Source organism: Thamnophis elegans, chromosome 2 (assembly GCF_009769535.1).
Source record: "Thamnophis elegans isolate rThaEle1 chromosome 2, rThaEle1.pri, whole genome shotgun sequence".
Lineage (NCBI taxonomy): Eukaryota > Metazoa > Chordata > Lepidosauria > Squamata > Colubridae > Thamnophis > Thamnophis elegans.
The window spans coordinates 3,092,008-3,110,539 of NC_045542.1; the positions used below are offsets into that span (position 1 = coordinate 3,092,008).

At 41.6% G+C, this 18,532-nt stretch overlaps 1 protein-coding gene across 1 annotated transcript in view; it reads left to right on the plus strand.

Moving 5' to 3' along the window:
• The window catches only part of C3 (complement C3), a 74,418-nt gene extending 60,979 nt beyond the window's left edge, over nucleotides 1–13,439 (plus strand). The window contains exons 32-40 of the mRNA XM_032210180.1: nucleotides 729–783; nucleotides 1,888–1,975; nucleotides 3,599–3,688; nucleotides 5,793–5,898; nucleotides 7,885–7,974; nucleotides 8,137–8,220; nucleotides 9,436–9,519; nucleotides 10,824–10,959; nucleotides 13,142–13,439. Of these exons, the coding sequence (XP_032066071.1) occupies nucleotides 729–783; nucleotides 1,888–1,975; nucleotides 3,599–3,688; nucleotides 5,793–5,898; nucleotides 7,885–7,974; nucleotides 8,137–8,220; nucleotides 9,436–9,519; nucleotides 10,824–10,959; nucleotides 13,142–13,283 (875 nt within the window). The 3' untranslated portion in view covers nucleotides 13,284–13,439. The remainder of the gene's footprint in view (nucleotides 1–728; nucleotides 784–1,887; nucleotides 1,976–3,598; nucleotides 3,689–5,792; nucleotides 5,899–7,884; nucleotides 7,975–8,136; nucleotides 8,221–9,435; nucleotides 9,520–10,823; nucleotides 10,960–13,141) is intronic.
• Nucleotides 13,440–18,532: the final 5,093 nt, after the last annotated feature.

Consider the following 18,532-nt stretch of genomic DNA (forward strand, 5'->3'; position numbering starts at 1 on the left):
CCACCTCTGGATAGGGGGAACATGATCAAAATCATTAACTATATAAAGGGTGTGAATGAGGTCCTAGAAGGAAGTATTTCCAATATTAAGAAAAAAATCAAGAACACAGGGGTCATAACCTCCAACTGACAGGAGGTAAGTTTAAAAGTAATGTTAGAAAGTATTACTTCAAGATTAGCTTCCGGCAGAGGTCAGTCATCAGCAACTACATTTAAATGTGCTTGAGATAAACACATATCCATTATGCAACAAAAAGTAAAAAATACAATTAAAAATAAACAAACAAACAAAACCCCCAGACTCAATGGACCACCACACCACACACACACACACACACACACACACACACACACACACACACACACACACACACACACACTGCCCAAGCATACATGTACAATAGCACTTACTGTAGATGTAAAGAAAAAACATAAATTTGGTTCTTGCAAAATGATGGATGAGAGGCATTTTACACCCAGGTGGAAAATTCCTACTCACACACTTTGATCTAGATTTGAATTTATTATTCTTTGTTTAAACGTTCCCTATTCACTTCTTTCAAGACTTCTCTCAAAACCCAATCAATTATAGAAATAGAAAGCAAAAACAATTAGATTAATGCTTTGTTTTCCAAGAAGATGTTATGGCCAGTTGGACAGTCAAACTTTTCACTTAAAAAGGTTGCTAAGAATTTGTCTGATTTCTCCCATTTCTTTTGTAATTTTTAGATGCAAAGCAGGCAAAGGGAGCCAAGGGAGCCCTCAGGCTCAAAATCTGCACTAGGTAAGAATGCTGAATGTTAAAGAAAACTTTGGATTGTTAACAGGATATTTGGAGTAATAACTCGGAGAAGCACTTGTGTTATTTTTCAAGAAAAGAGTTATACTTTCCCCAGCTTTACACTCTACCTCTGCTTGTATATTGATCTGTTTTCTGTGCACCATCCTAGTTTGTAACATTTTGTTGTTGGTGGATGAAACAAAGAGCAGGATTTAAGTCACCGCAGGTCCTTCAGATTGATTTAGGGATGTAGAAATTGAAATATGCTACAGCAGGATGGCCAGTACACGAATGGGAAACCTCCAGGGGACTCTAGAACTGTAGACTAGACTCAGAAGTTGAGAAAAATAACCCAGAAGAAGATAATGGCAAATTTATTCCAGGTTGATGGGAAGATTCTACAAACTTGTTCATGAATTCATCAGACATTGAGCTGGACTTAAGAGAACTATAGAGTGAGACTAATGATAGTCATTGGTTTTGCCATTTAAAGAACAAAAAATACATTCCATTTTATGCCTTAATGCTTCTTATTCAGTTTTCACCCAAATTCATAAACCTTGCAAAAACTTCCCTGAAAATTGTTATGGGAGTTAGGAGCACATACATTGCAGTGGCTCAAGTGCCAGCTTATAAGATGTGTCCATAGCTAGCAGTGGTGGGTTCCGGATCTGTTTCAACCAGTACGGTTGGAACGGGCCCAGCGGCGTCCACATGGATGCGTGCAGCACAGGTGCACAGGTGCGCAGAGCATGCACACATGCAGTGCACGGATGCGTCTTAGCGCCTCAATGAGCCTCCACGACGCTTCAGTTGCTCGGTGGAGCACTTGCGCAGAAGTGCAGAAGACTTAAAAGACCGGTAAGGAGCTCGAGCGGGTGGGCCCTCCAGAGCACCGTACCGGAATGGTATCCGGTGCTCCAGGCTGGCTCCGGTACGCCCTTACTGCTGTGTACAGCTTACAACTCATCACTGATAGCTAGATTTCTCTCCTTCAAGATGAAACATTTTGAAAAATCCAGAACTGCCCTCATAGCAATGAAGAAGAAATTGTTTGTGAACTAGGAAATCCATCTTTGGTCATTTTTTCTTCATTCTTGATTTTAGGTATCTGGGACAAGTTGATTCTACAATGACAATAATTGATGTTTCTATGCTGACTGGTTTTCTCCCTGACACTGAAGACCTTACAAGGGTAGGCAAGCTTTGCATGGGGCTTGAAATGGCTGTTTCTGTAGTTCACTGAAGATGCTGAATTAGAGAATCTGTTATAGTTAATCACTTGCCTATATGGTTAAAACTGCAGAGAGAATGAATGAATCTTCATTACCAGTAAATAAATCAATAAGATACTGAATTTTATTTCAATGACACATAAAAGGCATTATTTAAAAAAAAAATCAACGTCTTGTACGACTTGATTCTGCAGAACTTTGTGAATCTAGTCAAGGTTATTTTAATTTTTAACTATTTTAACTTTCTGGGGGGTTGACTTTAAGCAGTGATTTCTATATTGACCCAAAATTTGACTGTTGGAAGAATTTGATTTGGTTAGTGGTTTAGTGGTTTATTCGACTTGTATGCCGCCCTATTCCCAAAGGGACTCAGGGCAGCTGACAAACCAGGAGGGAAGGGGAACAAATATAAAAGAGTAAAACAGAGACAAAACAACAATACAAAACAATTTAAAAAATCACAACAAGCATAACCAATTCGAGTAGGGGTGGAACTCAACAGCCCCAGGCCTGCTGGAACAGCCAGGTCTTAACGGCTTTACGGAAAGCCTGAAGGGTGGCAAGGGTCCGAATCTCCATGGGGAGCTCGTTCCAGAGGGCCAGAGCAGCCACAGAGAAGGCTGGGTGGTCGACAGCCGGCATTGGCCGGCAGATGGAATTCGGAGGAGGCCTAATCTGTGGGATCTAATAGGTCTATGGGAGGTAATTGGCAGAAGGCGGTCTCTCAAGTACCCAGGTCCAACACCATGTAGGGCTTTATAAGTGACGACTAGCACCTTGAAGCGCGTCCAGAGACCAATAGGCAGCCAGTGCAGCTCGCGGAGGATAGGTGTAACATGGGTGTACCGAGGTGCACCCACAATCGCTCGCACGGCTGCATTCTGGACAAGCTGAAGTCTCCGAACACTCTTCAAGGGCTGCCCCATGTAGAGCGCATTGCAGTAGTCCAGTCTTGAGATCACAAGGGCATGAGTGACTGTTGTGAGAGCCTCCCGGTTCAGGTAGGGACGCAATTGGTGCACCAGGCAGACCTGGGCAAATGCCCCCCTGGTCACAGCCGACAAATGGTGATCTAAAGTCAGCTGTGGATCCAGGAGGACTCCCAAATTGCGAACCCTGTCTGAGGGGCGTATAATTTTACCCCCCAGACTGAGAGATGGAATACATGGCCAATTTTTGGGAGGGAAAAACACAAGCCACTCGGTCTTGTCAGGATTGAGAGCCAGCTTGTTCACCCCCATCCAGACCCTAACAGCCTCCAGGCACTGACACATCACGTCAACCGCTTCACTGAGCTGGCACGGGGCGGACAGATACAACTGAGTATCGTCCGCATACTGGTGGTATTTTATCCCGTGCCGTCGGATGATCTCTCCCAGCGGCTTCATGTAGAATTGTACAATGTGCTGTGCAATTTCTTTGGCAAATTACTAATATTAAAACCCATTTTGGCTGTCTCAAAGTTTCTCAGATTTTGCTATAAATATAACACAGTGCCAGTATAAATGACTGCAATTCCATGTTTTTTAATCATCTGCAACTCCTGAAATAAATATCATCCTTGCTTTCCTTTCATTGTTTAGCTTTCTAAAGGAGTCGACAGATACATCTCCAAGTTTGAAACTGAGAGTAATGTGGTTCAGAAAGGAGCTGTTGTCATTTACTTAGACAAGGTAAATACTTATGGAATCAATTTCTTTGAGTAGTTGCATGCTTGGTTATTTGGTTTGCTAGGCAAACACTGAAGAATGTTATACTGAAAAAAATAGTATGTATATTCAGCAAACTAAATCTACATAATTCATTGTTGATTGTAACAGATCATATATCTAGTAAGAAAGAGATGTAATAATCTCTTGCATTATGGAATACATTATATTTAAATATCACATTTTTGCCATATTTATCCATATGGATAAATGTAGTACTATCTCCTGTCTGTTTCCCATGATTGCAGTCAGGGCCGGATTTAGATGAAAAGAGGCCCTAGGCTATTCCACTTATGAGGCCCTTTCACCTCCCATTTTTAAGTTTGTAAATTACATGAGAGACAATAAAATACATCATTACTGTGATATATATCAATATATATCAATATATATAGCTGGCCTCCCGACGGAGGGCGGCTCTGCTCTGCGGCAAAGGCAGCGAGGCCAGCCGCCTCCCCTGCTGTGCTCAGCTGCCCGGCTCGGCCCCCTCGCCCTCACCTGCCTGGCCGCTGGTGGGCTCCGTGTCAACGGGGCGACTACTGAGCGGCCGCGCCTCTCGCCCGACCGCCGGTGCCGGGAACGTGGGCAGGTTCCCCAACTGCCGCGGCGCTGGAACGATCTTAACCAATACATTTTTATGTTTGTTTATTAGTCATCTGCGTAGAATTTCTCCTTATTTTCGGTTCAGTGTTTTAGTGTTCACTGTTTTTAGAATAGTGTAATTTTAATTTTGCTAACAATTTGAATGTAGGCCCCTCTTGATCTTGAGGCCCTAGGCTGAAGCCTAGTTAGCCTATAGGAAAATCCGGCCCTGATTGCAGTGATGTGGATGCCACCAGTCCTTGAGTCAGCAAACATGCTAGTCCAAATTATGCTACCAATCTATATTCTGACATAATAATGAGGATGGTGAATGGCCCTGTCCTTGGTAGATTCCTTGAGTTTTGTTTTCCCTTCCACCAAGCATTAGCTGTCTTTTGGAAACAACCTCAGTCACTCAGTGGATAGTTAGAACAGCATATCTTGCCATTTGTCAGATAACCTGACTTACAAATGGCAGATGGGTATTTTGGGCAGAGGGAAGGATGGGGTGTGCCAGTACACCCCATTCATTTTGAAATCTGAAGCACACACAGCTCCATTTGCACAAGTGGCGTGCATGCATGCATAACGCACACGCAAATGGAGCATGCGCGCACACGCTCATCCACTGCTTGCACAGGTGAGGATGCGCACACACTCGCCTGCCATTTCCGCAACCCAGTTCCGAATGGCTCAAGGGAACTCTGCTCTATATAGTCCCTGCATCTTGTTCACAGTTTCTGGTTAAGACCGACTGAAGGGATCTTTCCTTGAAACAGTATTTTCCCCCTTCATGCAGTCACTGCTCACGGGGATCTCCAACTCATGTGAAATTAGCCTTCAGCACCTATTCCTTTGGAGGAGAGTCCAGTGACTGTAGTGATTTAATAGAGGGGCAACGGGCAGGATGGGAATTGGCAACGGGCTTAGCCAATTTTGTGCCAATCTAGTTTTCTCCTGACTCAAAACGGGGAAGAAGCATGAAATATAAATAGATTAATTAATTAATTAACAAAAAGAAGATATGTCAGAAGTGTTTTAGTACTCTAAAACTTTTGACCAGTATTTTCTGTGACACCATTTCAATCTGCTGCTCCGCTCCATATAAGAACCTTTTTCATTGTTAACTTTTATTCTGCACAACTGGGACAGACTTATAGGACTTAGTTCTTGGCAATCATTGGGTCAAATTTGAGCACCCAACTTGGAATAAGTAGCTCCTTTGAAATTATACAGATTTTATTTTATTTATTTCATAATTATTTTATTTAGTTTGTATGGCACAGTGACAGGAACTCACCCTGTCCACGAAATGACCAGGCCTTGAATTGATGGAATGTTGACCATTTCTGGTTGGCAGATCCTTTCCCACCTGCTCCACTGCATCTCTGGTTATACACATGGAACTTACAGTATATTTAAAAAATCCTTATTACCTCCGTGGGCAAACTAGCGCTCACAAAATTATCTTCTCTCTCCATCCCAGGTCTCCCACATTGATAAGGAATGCCTGCAATTTAAGATGCACAAGCATTTTGAAGTTGGCTTCATTCAGCCGGGATCAGTCAAGGTGTACAGCTACTACAATCTAGGTAATGGCAGACGTACCGAACACTCCTTCATCCTCCTACTTTCCCAACAATAACGACTCTGTGAAGTGAATCAGGTTGAGAGAGAACAACTTGCCCACGGTCATCTAGCTGGCTTTCATAGCTGAACTCACACTTTCCTTCTTTCTAGCCTGGTGCTTTAACCATTAGACCAAATTGGGTCTTTCCAAGGAACTCAACATACTGGAGCTTGGCAAAATTAGGCAAAAATACCCAACAATAATTGATACTTTATAAAATATACCCATTTTATAAAGGCTGAAGTGAAGAGTGAATCACTTGAGAACGTTGAAAGTTATTGACACAGAGCTCTGTACAGTATTTTGGCAGCCTTCTGGTATGAGTTTCCTTTGCTTGCCTCCTGAGGAGCAGAAAACAGAGCTATTGGAGCCTAGGACAACTCATTGCAGCCAACTTGCCATGGCCACCTTGCCAACTCACTAGCCAACCTGCCACAGCCAACTCACCACAGCATAATAGCAATAGCAGTTAGACTTATATACTGCTTCCTAGGGCTTTCAGCCCTCTCCAAGCGGTTTACAGAGTCAGCATATCGCCCCCACAGTCTGGGTCCTCATTTCACCCACCTCGGAAGGATGGAAGGCTGAGTCAACCTTGAGCTGGTGAGATTAGAACCGCTGAACTGCAGATAACAGTCAGCTGAAGTGGCCTGCAGTACTGCACCCTAACCACTGCACCACCTCGGCTCTAACTAACTCGCCACAGAGCAACAGTTACACTAATATCAAAGAAAAGGTAGAATAGAATAATTAAAGAAAAGGTGCAAAAGGACGGACAAAATGAAATGTTGAAATAATGTTTAAATTATTTGAAATAATTAAATTGAATTGTTGAATTGTCCCACAGCGAGTCGTCCTGTGGCGGGCGGGCTGCAGTAGGTTGGCCATGGCAAATTGTCTGTGGCAAGCTGTTCCATTTCTGAAGCCAGTGACACCAAGATCCTGTTTTTAGCAATAGCAATAGCAGTTAGATTTATCTACCGCTTCATAGGGCTTTCAGCCCTCTCTAAGCAGTTTACAGAGTCAGCATATCGCCCCCACAGTCTGGGTCCTCATTTCACCCACCTCGGAAGGATGGAAGGCTGAGTCAACCTTGAGCCGGTGAGATTAGAACCGCTGAACTGCAGATAACAGTCAGCTGAAGTGGCCTGCAGTACTGCACCCTAACCACTGCGCCACCTCAGCTGTTATATGTAATTTTGCACCGAAGCTCCCTTAAATTGGAGACTTTAATGCTAGAAGGCATTGGTTTTATATTAGACCATAAGAATCATGGATACTGGTAGTCTTCTGGCAAAAAACCTCCATTTTGATAAACTGGATTCAGACTTACAACCACATGGTTTGCTTAATGACCATGTGTTTAGATAACAACTGCAGTAACTCACTTAACAACCATAATTGAAATGATTATAAAATTGAGTCTAGTCATGTGAAGATTCAACTTACAACAGCAACGACCTTTGACCAGAATTCAGGGCTCAATTGTGATCATAAGTTGAGTCTATTTTATACCTTCAAAAAGTGGCATATACAGGAGGCATCAACGGAGATTAGAATGGCAAAAGTAAAACACCACAAGTCACACACCTTTTGCATGTTAATTGTGGCATCGCATGCATGCCCAAAACTTCCATTTGACAAAAGGAGCAGAATTCTGCAGATGTCCATGTTCCAACTTCCTAACTCCATTATATAATGGGTTATTTTCTTACTTTTCTTATTGCATTGTAGGGCTCTGTGCTTCTCAGGTAAATGCTTAATAAAACTCAATCAGCTAATCAACATTCTTGATAAGTTTCCATTGAATTATCAGGTCAGACATGCCCCAAATTGGAAATCTCTTTGAGAAAATGGGTTACTCTTTGTTCTTCTAAATAATGATAACTATAATCATCCTAGATTTCTTGATGTGACGTATGGACATAATTTTTAATTCTTCTTTTAGATGAAAAATGCACCAAGTTCTACCATCCAGATAAAGGAACAGGCCTTCTCAATAAGATATGTCACGGTAACATCTGCCGATGTGCAGAAGGTAAGCTGAAATAAATAAGTAAAGTTTGTACATGAGCAACAAAATGGAAGATTTGGGGAAGAGGCAGTATGGAATATTTTTCCCTAGCAATATCTTTTAAATGAGAACATGCAACCTCAATAATCAATTCAACGTGCTGTCTTCTCTTTTCTCCCCTTGAAGAAACCTGTTCCATGATCAACCAGCAGAAAAAGATTGATCTTCAGTTACGAATTCAAAAAGCCTGCGAGCCAAATGTGGATTATGGTATTTATATTGTAGAATCTTATTAATAATGCAGTGGTGCCTTTCATTGTTAACGGTCTACTTCCCATTAACAAGAAGCCATGATTTGGAGTAGCCAATTTGAATTCATTCATAATAAATTTTGGTGCTGCTTGTTGAGATGTTACTGACCCTCAAGTGTAGCATAACAATTCTGGGCTCCTAGAAATAGATCTGGATCAATGAATAAGCAGAGCCAAAACACCGAGATTCAAAAAGCAATTCCATGCTCTACACACACACTATTTTCACTCTCAAATCTGCATGGCCCCAACTTCAAAACCCAGAGTTTAAGCACTACAGTGCTGTGAAGTGGAGGGAGGTGAACGTTTTCACAAAAGGGGGAAAGGACTTCTTGGAAGCTTAGCCCTCCGAGATACTCCAGGGAGGAAGAGCAACCAGGCACGTCAGCAGGATCTTTAGCATAAAGTTACATTAAACAGATTCGTGAAGACTGGAAGTATTTCTCCCGTCCTCCTTTTCTAGTCTATGGAAAACTAGGGAGGGTCTTCTCTGAAACACACAAAGACCGAGCTGCCTCTCATCAAACTGTTGCCTAGATAGGCTGCAGATCTTCCTCCTGTCTCCCAAGGTCAGTCCAAGAAACCTGTAATGGTATCTGGGAATGGCCTTGGGAGATGGCTAGACAAGGGGCAGCTTAGCCTACCCAAAAGGAATTCAAGTGGAGCAAATGTCTTCCCCCAAACCCTCCCTAGTTTCTTGGGCTTGCAAGATTCTGTTAATGCAACCTTAGAAATAAAGTAAATTTAGTCCATCTGGCCATAGGTCCTGTCTGGACTACTTCACATGGCTGATAATAGCATCACACTCACAGAAACACAACATTCAAGAGAAAATACACAATTTGCGTCCATGAACCCCACAGTGGAGCTAGTACTCAGCGGCCTCACCTGGAGGATTCTAGACTGCCACAAAGATCCAGCCTGGAAGTGCCTGTAGTCTAGGTGGAAAGGTTAGCAGTACCTGTCGCAAAGGTGGTTTTCCAAAAGGCAACCGGACTTTCTTGGTAAGACAGGAAATCCAGTTGCCTTTTGAAAAAAGCATCTTTGCTTTTCCAAAAGGCAACTGGATCTCCATCGACAATTAGCAGCACCTGTGCCTCTCTGATTGCGCCACTCGTGGTCAAGAATAATCAGCTGTCTTAATGAGTATTGTTTCTGTTTTTCTTCTTAAAAGTCTACAAAACCAAGCTGCTTCGAATAGAAGAAAAAGATGGTAATGATATCTATTTCATGGAAGTTCTAGAAGTTATTAAAAGAGGTAAGAATTCTCTCTCAAAATGCAGAAGAGGGCAGCCCTTAAAAACCTTATTTGTAAGTGTGTAAAATACTCAGGACATATTTTATTGCACAGAAGCTCACATTTTCTATGGAACAGTAAAGTATTTCCCATTGGCAGTCAGGTAGAAGGTCTCTCAAAATGTGCATGATTGAATATTTCCCAATTTTGTTTGGTAACACTTTGGGATTCATCATCCTCACAAATGCGTTTCAGTAATTCCTTCAAACTTCCCTTATTCATGAATTATCAAAAGGAATAAGGGGATTTCGGTCTGCTTTCTTACAACAAAGTCTCCCTTTTAATGCTTCTGGTTACAGTAAGGATGCCGAAACAGGTGGAGGTCTGGTGAACTCTTTTGCTTGTAAGAGGAGACTGCCTTTAAATGGATCTCTCCACTCTTTTTCTGTGTTTTAAAGGAAGGAGACATCTTACTCCTCCTCCTCATCACTGTAATTCAAGCTCACCGTAGGGTTTTTCTAAACAGAATGTTTCTGTTTCAAATAAGGATTTTGTCCGTGAGGATGAGGAGCTAGGGATGAGTTACATCAGAAAAAGAGGAAGGAGCCATTTTTAGCATTCTACCCGTTTTCTGTATCCTGATCAATCGGCTCCAGTGAATCAGAAGATCCTCCAACCAGTGTGAGAAGGATCTATTGTTGGGGGGGGGGCTGCCAATGGTCGTCCTTCCCTCTGCAAAAGTGGCCTTCCTTTCACTTCTGTTAATAGGAATCTTCCCTGGATGATCCACAGACAGCTGAGGTTAGCCTGAAAAGGGCTCTAGTACTGATATAGGGAACTGGTTTTTAGCAATAGCAATAGCAGTTAGACTTATATACCGCTTCATAAGGCTTTCAGCCCTCTCTAAGCGGTTTACAGAGTCAGCATATCGCCCCCACAGTCTGGGTCCTCATTTCACCCACCTCGGAAGGATGGAAGGCTGAGTCAACCTTGAGCTGGTGAGATTTGAACCGCCAAACTGCAGATAGCAGTCAGCTGAAGTGGCCTGCAGTACTGCACCCTAACCACTGCGCCACCTCGGCTCTCAAGCTTTTTAGGATCAGATGCTGCCGTATCTGTGTTGCCTCTCTGAGGAAAAAGGTAGAGCTGAGAAGATGGTTTGTTTGCCCCAAGGTGATAAATATGGGCCAAGAGAAGTTGAAGAAAGGGCCAATGCACCCACTAAATACACCTATTCCCTCTTCTCTGGTTATTTAACATAACTTGCCAATGTAAGACCGTGTCCCTATTGAAATATTTATTCAGATTCTATCTAATTTCTGCAGGCACTGACCGAAATCCACAAGCAAAGGCCCGCCAATATGTAAGTCAAAGGAAATGCCAGGAGTCTCTGAATTTGAAGCTGGACAATAATTATCTGGTCTGGGGTCTCAGCAGTGACCTGTGGCCCATGAAAGATGAGTATGTATTTCACTATTTTTTTTAATTTTCTAAACTTTTATAGACTATTTTTGTTACCAAATCCACAGAACCCCTAACAATATATTTACAGTACCCTAGAATGTTGTATTACATCTTTGAAAGCAATCATAACCTGAATCTTTTAATACCAAAATAGCCATTCTTCTTCAGATTTATTGGATGCCACTTGGGTAGGTTATGTATGGCATTGTAGGGAAGACTGTGGAATTCCCATAACTCGGATTTTTAGATTCCTTCATGTATGGATGGCATCATCTGCCCCACAAAATCTCTTTGGGAATATCTAATGCTTTTGCCCAGATGCTTCAAGCCACGCAGTCCATATGCTCTGTGTCCTGCTGAACAGCTGTTCTTGCCTGGATGGGTCTTTTCTATCACAACCACAGATTTCCCACGGCCTCCAGTTCAGGCCTGCAAGGATCTGAACATTTCACTCAGCAAAGAATAAAAGTTGTCTGCGTGTCTTTGATACTGTCTAGCGGTTGTCCAAATTTTTGCAGCCCAGACCTAGTAGTCCAATCATTTCCTTTCACTTTGTGCTGAATTATTTCCACCATTGTTTTTACAGACAGTTCAATAGGGGAATGGTTGCATCTAGTTCAGTGGTGGGCTTCAAAAATTGTTTGAACCTACTCTGTGGGTGTGGCCTCCTTTGTGGGAGTGGCTTGCCGCCCATGTGACCGGATGGGAGTGGCTTGCCGCCTATGTGACCGGATATGAAGATGCCGACGACACTTGTCAGAACCATCTTAAATTACCCCACACACAGCACTGGCGTGCATAAGAATATGATGCAAACTTGTTTTTTAAAAGGCATCTTTGTTTTGCGTTAAAACAACTTCAACACCCGCAATGTTCTGATTGCCCCACAAACGCAGTAGTCATCCTTACCTTCCACAGAGGCACTGAGTTTTATAAATATGAGCATGATAGTGTAGAATAATCATCTCCAAGGACCAGTGGTGGGTTTCAAAAAAGTTTGGACCCTCTTCTGTAGGTGTGGCCTGCTTTCCGGGTCCACTGGTGGAACCTCTTCTAACCGGTTCGGTAGATTTGATGAACCGGTTCTACCGAATAGGTGCGAACTGGTAGGAACCCACCTCTGATCTAGTTGTTCTTCTCTATACACTCAGATATATACATGAAAGAAAATTGATAGATTATCACTGTATCTTAAGGAACATGTACTTGTTGTTTTAGCTGCTTTTGGAAAGATTAAGGTTGATACCGATTTACCTGGAGAAAATCAAAATACTGCTTGGGTGATTTAACCGTTCAAAGCAACATAAGGATTTTTCACACTTTTTCACACTTCTCAAAGTCCCCCTGAATTTAGGATTGTCTTAACTATCACAAGCCTGATCTATCTCTTATTCTCCTTGTCTGGTTGATTTTGAGAAGTTCTAGCTGGGAGCCATTGTTTTCATTCCATTTGAATTCCACCAACATACTTCTAAATTTTTGTTGATTGTATACACCTTTAGCATTCAGATCCAATTTTCTGCTATTTGTGTCAACTGAAATGTGTAAAGCCTTAGACTGGGGAGAAGCAACCTATGAGATAAAACTGATTTATAATTGAATTCATTCATTCATCACATCTGTACTGTATACTGCCAAATCTTGCAACACCCGAGGGTGTATTTTTCCATTGTTGTAGCAACCATGTTTTACGGCAGGAGCCATTTGAATTTTCAAGAATTCAGTTGTTTCAGGATTCGGATTTTAAGAAAAAAGAAAAGTTTCTTTTCTCACCCTAAAAACAAAATCGAAATTAAAATGTCATATTAGCAATAGTTAGACTTATATACCGCTTCATAGGGCTTTCAGCCCTCTCTAAGCGGTTTACAGAGTCAGCATATCGCCCCCAACAACAATCCGGGTCCTCATTTTACCCACCTCGGAAGGATGGAAGGCTGAGTCAACCTTGAGCCTGGTGGGATTTGAACAGCTGAACTGCTGAACTGCAGTCAGCTGAAGTAGCCTGCAGTGCTGCATTTAACCACTGCGCCACCTCGGCTCTATTCATTCATATTCATAGGATGAAATGATTAAAAACGATATTTGGATTCAATCCAAGCCCAGCACATTATTCCAACGGGAGACAGTTGAGCTAATTTCCCTGCAGGGCTGTTTTTAACTATCCTGTTTCTATTTCTAGCTTTTCCTACCTCATTACAAGGAACACCTGGATCGAGAGATGGCCGGATGAAGATGAATGCCAGGATGATGAATTCCAGGCTTTGTGCGATGACTTCGCTCAGTTGTCCGAAACACTGACAGTTTTTGGCTGTCCTAATTAAAGTTTAGAAGAATCAATGATAGGAAGAAAATTCTCAGAAGGCAGATTTTTGAGCCAATACAAATACGTTATTTTACCTCTTGATTTTTTAGTTTTTCTATCATTTTGCTCTGCTTTTCAAAATCGTTTATACATAAAATAAATAATTGTGTTATTACTTTGGTATCCAGTTGATTGTTAATAAGCAGTGATATTTCAGGATTATTCTTTTTTTGTTTGTCTGATCCTTTTATTAATTGAAGTTCTCGGAGAAAATTATAAAGTACTGTTTTAGTGATGGATGAATGTGTTAGTAGTTGAATATTAACTGGGATTAATAAGGTTGAGAGAGAGAATTAGGTGGCATAGCTCAACGCAATGCCGAATATAAATTTACTTCCTTGTAATTTTATCCCAGTAATTAGAATAGATAGAGATCTCTGCATTTTGCTGAGTTTCCACCAAAGGCAATAATCAAAGTGCTTTATCATTTCCTGCAAATTGCAAAGGCATGCACATGTAAAAATCTCCCATGCATACTGCTTTCCATCCATTACAAATTGCATCACAAGTTCATATCTAGGTCATAAAAGAAATGTTGAATATTGATTGCAGCTATCCCCTCTTTAATGGTCTTCACAGTTTTATACATATATTGTATAAAAATGATAAATATTTAGTTTAGAGCGAGTTTAGTATTAATGGAGGATCAGCGTCTACAGATACCTTCTTTCGAGAAGCTTTTTTTTAGAAAAAAGATGTATTAAGATTGTCAAGGAAGTGCGCAGCAGCTGTCCAGGTGAAGTTGGAGACCCTAACATAAACTTGTAGCCTTTTATAAACCAGACCCTATGTAAGGATTGCATCTCCTCCTAACTTGAGAAAGTGAAGACTCTCGAAATGAAGTATTTCAAAAGGAACCTTTTATTAAACAGAAGTAGCAACAATGGATTCAAAGCAGCGTCTGAATACCCTTACGCAAGACAAGTAGAATTAAATCAGTAGAGACCCCTCCCTTTCACCGGATGCAGATTTAGCCAGTCCGCAGATGTCATTTTACCAGCTGCCCTGAGAAACGGATAAGCATACATCCCCATGGCTATCTTCCATTGGCTATCAAAGTGACACAAGCCACATGGCCATCCCTCCCATACATTCCCCAAGAGGTGAGAATATTTCAGGGTGCTTCGCCAGGATACAAGTTATAAAATACCAGTTGTCACAGGCAATACTAATGAATTGAATCCAGCCACCCCCCTTCTCTCAATTGAATGGCAGTATTGCTTTTAGGGATCTGATACCCAATAAAAGAGAAGGTGGGGTTGTACTGTATATAAAGGACCACTATATTGCTACAGAAATGCACAAAACGAAGATGAAAACCTCCTAGAATGCATATGGATCAATATAAAATAAAAAAGAATAACATTGCCATAGATATATACTACAACCAAGCCAAAAAAAAGAGATGTACTTTTCAGTGACATGCGGTGAGGTTTATGGCTGGTGAGGCACTGACACAGGGGTTTCAAATTTTTTTAGACTTGTGGATTTCAACTCCCAGAATTCCACTGCCAGGCATGCTCAGTTCCGATTTAAAGCGACAGCATTTGTTTTTCTCCTTTGCGAAAAAGTTTCCTTCATTCTTTTTCTTCTCCCTCCCCCTCCTTCCTCCCTCTCTCTCTCTCCTCCCTCTCTCAAACAGACACACACACACACACACACACACACACACACACACACAAGTTGGATTGGACTATCTCTCCTACCCCCTTCCCTCTCTCACTCACTCTCTCTCAAACAAACACAAACACAGAAGTTGGACTAGAGCCGATCCGAGCCTTTGATTGCAGGCGGAGCCATGTTGCCTTTTCAAATTTGTAATCAGTGAAGCTGGGCTTATATAGTTTTATCCAGCGCTCTGTGTGTGTGTGTGTGTGTGTGTGTGTGTGTGTTGTGTGTTTGAAAAGGCAACGTGGCTCTGCCTGAAATCAAACTACACTTGGGGAGGGATCTACACTTGAGGATGAAGTTTGAATTCCTCCCCCTCCCTCCGACCCACACGTATCTTTTCCAGCTGTTTCAGAGAGGATTTCAACTCTCCTCTTGCTTGACATCATGAAAAGAAAAAAAATGTAAAAGGAAAAAGGCAAGAGCTGAGGTCAGGCTGAGCTAGTTGCTGACAGAGTCACCGTGGATGACTCTGCTTAACTGTTTAAAAAAAGCTTGTTAAAAAGCGCCCTCTACAGGAGGAGGCAGGAGAATGACGTGCCTCACCTACATCAGGAGTTTTTAGGCTTTTAACCCTTGTTTAACTCTGCTCGAGTGATCATAAAACACCTAAAGTCAGACTAGATGAGGCACGTCGTTCTCCTGCTGCCTCCTGTAGAATGCGCTTTTTAAGAGGCTTTTTTAAACAGTTAAGCACTAAGCAGAGTCATCCATGGTGATTCTGGCAGCAACTAGCTCAGCCTGACCTCAGCTCTTGCCTTTTTCCTTTTACATTTTTCTTTTCTTTTCATGATGACAGTGGTGAGGCTCTGCCTCCCCTGCCTCCCCTGGCTGCACGTCCCTGGTACTTTTGCTAACCAAGTAACAAATATTTGTAGGAAACATACTTCAATAATAATGGGGGACTTCAATTAACCTGACATAAACTGGAAGATTAATCTTGCACCAAGGGAGAAATTGAATAGGTTCCTGACCAACCTAGCGAACAACTTTGTTGTCCAAAAGGTAGAGATGGGAACTAGAGGGACAGCCATACTGGACTTAATTCTTATGAACAGAGAAGTAGTGATAGAGGGGGTTGAAACTGCAGGCACCTTGGGTGAGAGTGACCATGTCATACTGGAATTCAATATAATGCAAACACAAGCAATAGAACATGCTACCTGCCAGCCTCTGTTTTGCTGCTTGCTTTTCGGCTGCCATTGAAACGGGGAGGGGGTGCATGATATTTGGGTGTGGGAAATATTCTGTACAGGAGGACTGTGAAAAGGGAGTTGTTCTCACCATCTACTGCGCATGTGGCAGGGAGAGGAGTTTCCTGCCAAGGCCAACTGTCCGGCATACCAACCTAATGATGATTTTTGAAGATGTTTCCCACATGACACCTGTGGAGGAAGAGGATTGGACTATGGGCTGGGGTTACCAAGGGGAGGGGAATGGCATATGCTTTAATATCTATACTTGCACGCGCTTTTGCTCAGATCCAGCTTTGCTTAGCTTCTATTTACTTATAATCAGTAAAAGTACTCTTAATTCTGCAAAATGGAGTTGAGTGGTTTCTTTCTTGGTTATTAAGTGAAGCAGCCCTGACACTACCAGAGTCTTAGATTTTAATAAAATCTGATTTTAATAAATCATCTCTTTTAAAATTATAATAAATCATAAATATGACTTCAGCAACAGAGTGGTCAACTCCTGAAATGCTCTACCTGACTCAGTTGTTACATCCTCAAACCCTCACAGCTTCAACCTTAAACTATCTACCGTAGACCTCACCACATTCCTAAGAGGTCCATAAAAGGGGCACACAGAAGCGCACCAGCATGCCTATCGTCCCTGTCCTACTGTCCCCATTTATTTGTAGTCATTTCCTTTGTCCATGCTCATACTTATACCTGCTATCTTGTACATGTTTGACAAACTAATAAATAAATAAATAGACTTGGGCAAGATTCTTTCGATGAAAATCCTAAAGGGGAAAACAACTCAAGAAGCTTGGGAAACTTTGAAAAATATAATAAAAGCTCAGTCCAGCACAATACCACTGAGAAAGAAGAACAAGAAATCCAAGATGAAACCAGCATGGCTGCACAAGGATCTCTCTGATAAATTGAAAGACAAAAAGGACAAAAAAAATGGAAAGAGGGACACTTAACTAAGACAGAATATCAGCAGACAGACGAAATCAGGAAAGCAAGGGCTCAGAATGAACAACGATTTGCAGCAAAAGTCAAAGTTAATAAATTTTCTTCCAACATATAAATAACAAGGGGAAAAAAATCAAGGAAACAGTCCACTAAACCGGCAACAGAGAGAAAGCAGAGCTGCTTAACTCATTATTTGCATTGTCTTCACACAAAAAGAAACTATATCCCAGCCTACCAAAACATAATCTTAAAGACAGACTAAAAATAAAAAGTAAAATAAGCAAGAAAATGGTAAGAGAACATATGTCTGATCTTGACAAATATGAATAACTGGGACCTGATGGATTACATCCCAGTGTTATCTCAGAATCATTGTACCATATCTTTCCAAAATCCTGGAGCACCAGGGAAGTACCAGAGGACTGGAAAAGAGATGAGATGGTTCCCATCTTCAAAAAAGAGGGGAAGAACAGATCCTGGAAACTACAGACCAATCAGCCTAACTTCAATACCAGGGAAGATATTGGAAAAAAATATTTAAAAATAGATCTGCGAACATCTAGAATCTGTTTGTTAAAAACAGATCATGCCAAACCAATCTTATTTCATTCTTTGACAATATGACTAAAGTGGAGACCAGCAAAATTCTGTGGACATAATATGCTTAGGTTTCAGTGTAGCATTCAACAAAATATCACAACCTACTTCTTGAGAAGCTAGAAAAATGTGGGATAGACAGCATCACCACCAAATGTATTTGTAACTGGTTGATAAACCGGACTCAACAAGTAGTCCTTAATGGTACTACATCAACATGGAGGGAGGTAAGAAGTGGGGTACCACAAGGTTTGATCTAAGTCTTCAGTATCTTCATAAATGACTTTGATGAGGGAATAGAAGGGGAACCCATCACATTTGCAGATGATACTAAACTAGCAAGAATAGCCAACACCCTAGAGGACAAGTTTAGGATCCAAAAAGATATTGACAGAGTTGAATAATGGCTCCTATCCCTCACCCCCCAAAAAGAAATTTAATGTGGAGAAAGGCAAAGTTTACACTTAGACAAAAACTCCCCGCACAAAGGTACAAGTATAGATGAGGTAAAACCTGGCTCAAAAACAGTAACTATGAGGGGGACCTTGGAGTGCTTGTTCACAATCACTTAAATGTGAGCCAAAATTGTGCCCCAGCAGCCAAAAAACTAATTCAATTCTTGATTATATAAGCAGAGACGAAGAATCAAAATCACATAAGTATTAGCACCGCCTTATAAAACCTCAGTTGGACGACACCTGGAATGGATCCAGATTTGGTCACCACATGACAAAAAAGATGTTGAGACTTTAGAAAAAGTGCAGAGAAGAGCAACTAGGATGATTAAAGGCCTAGA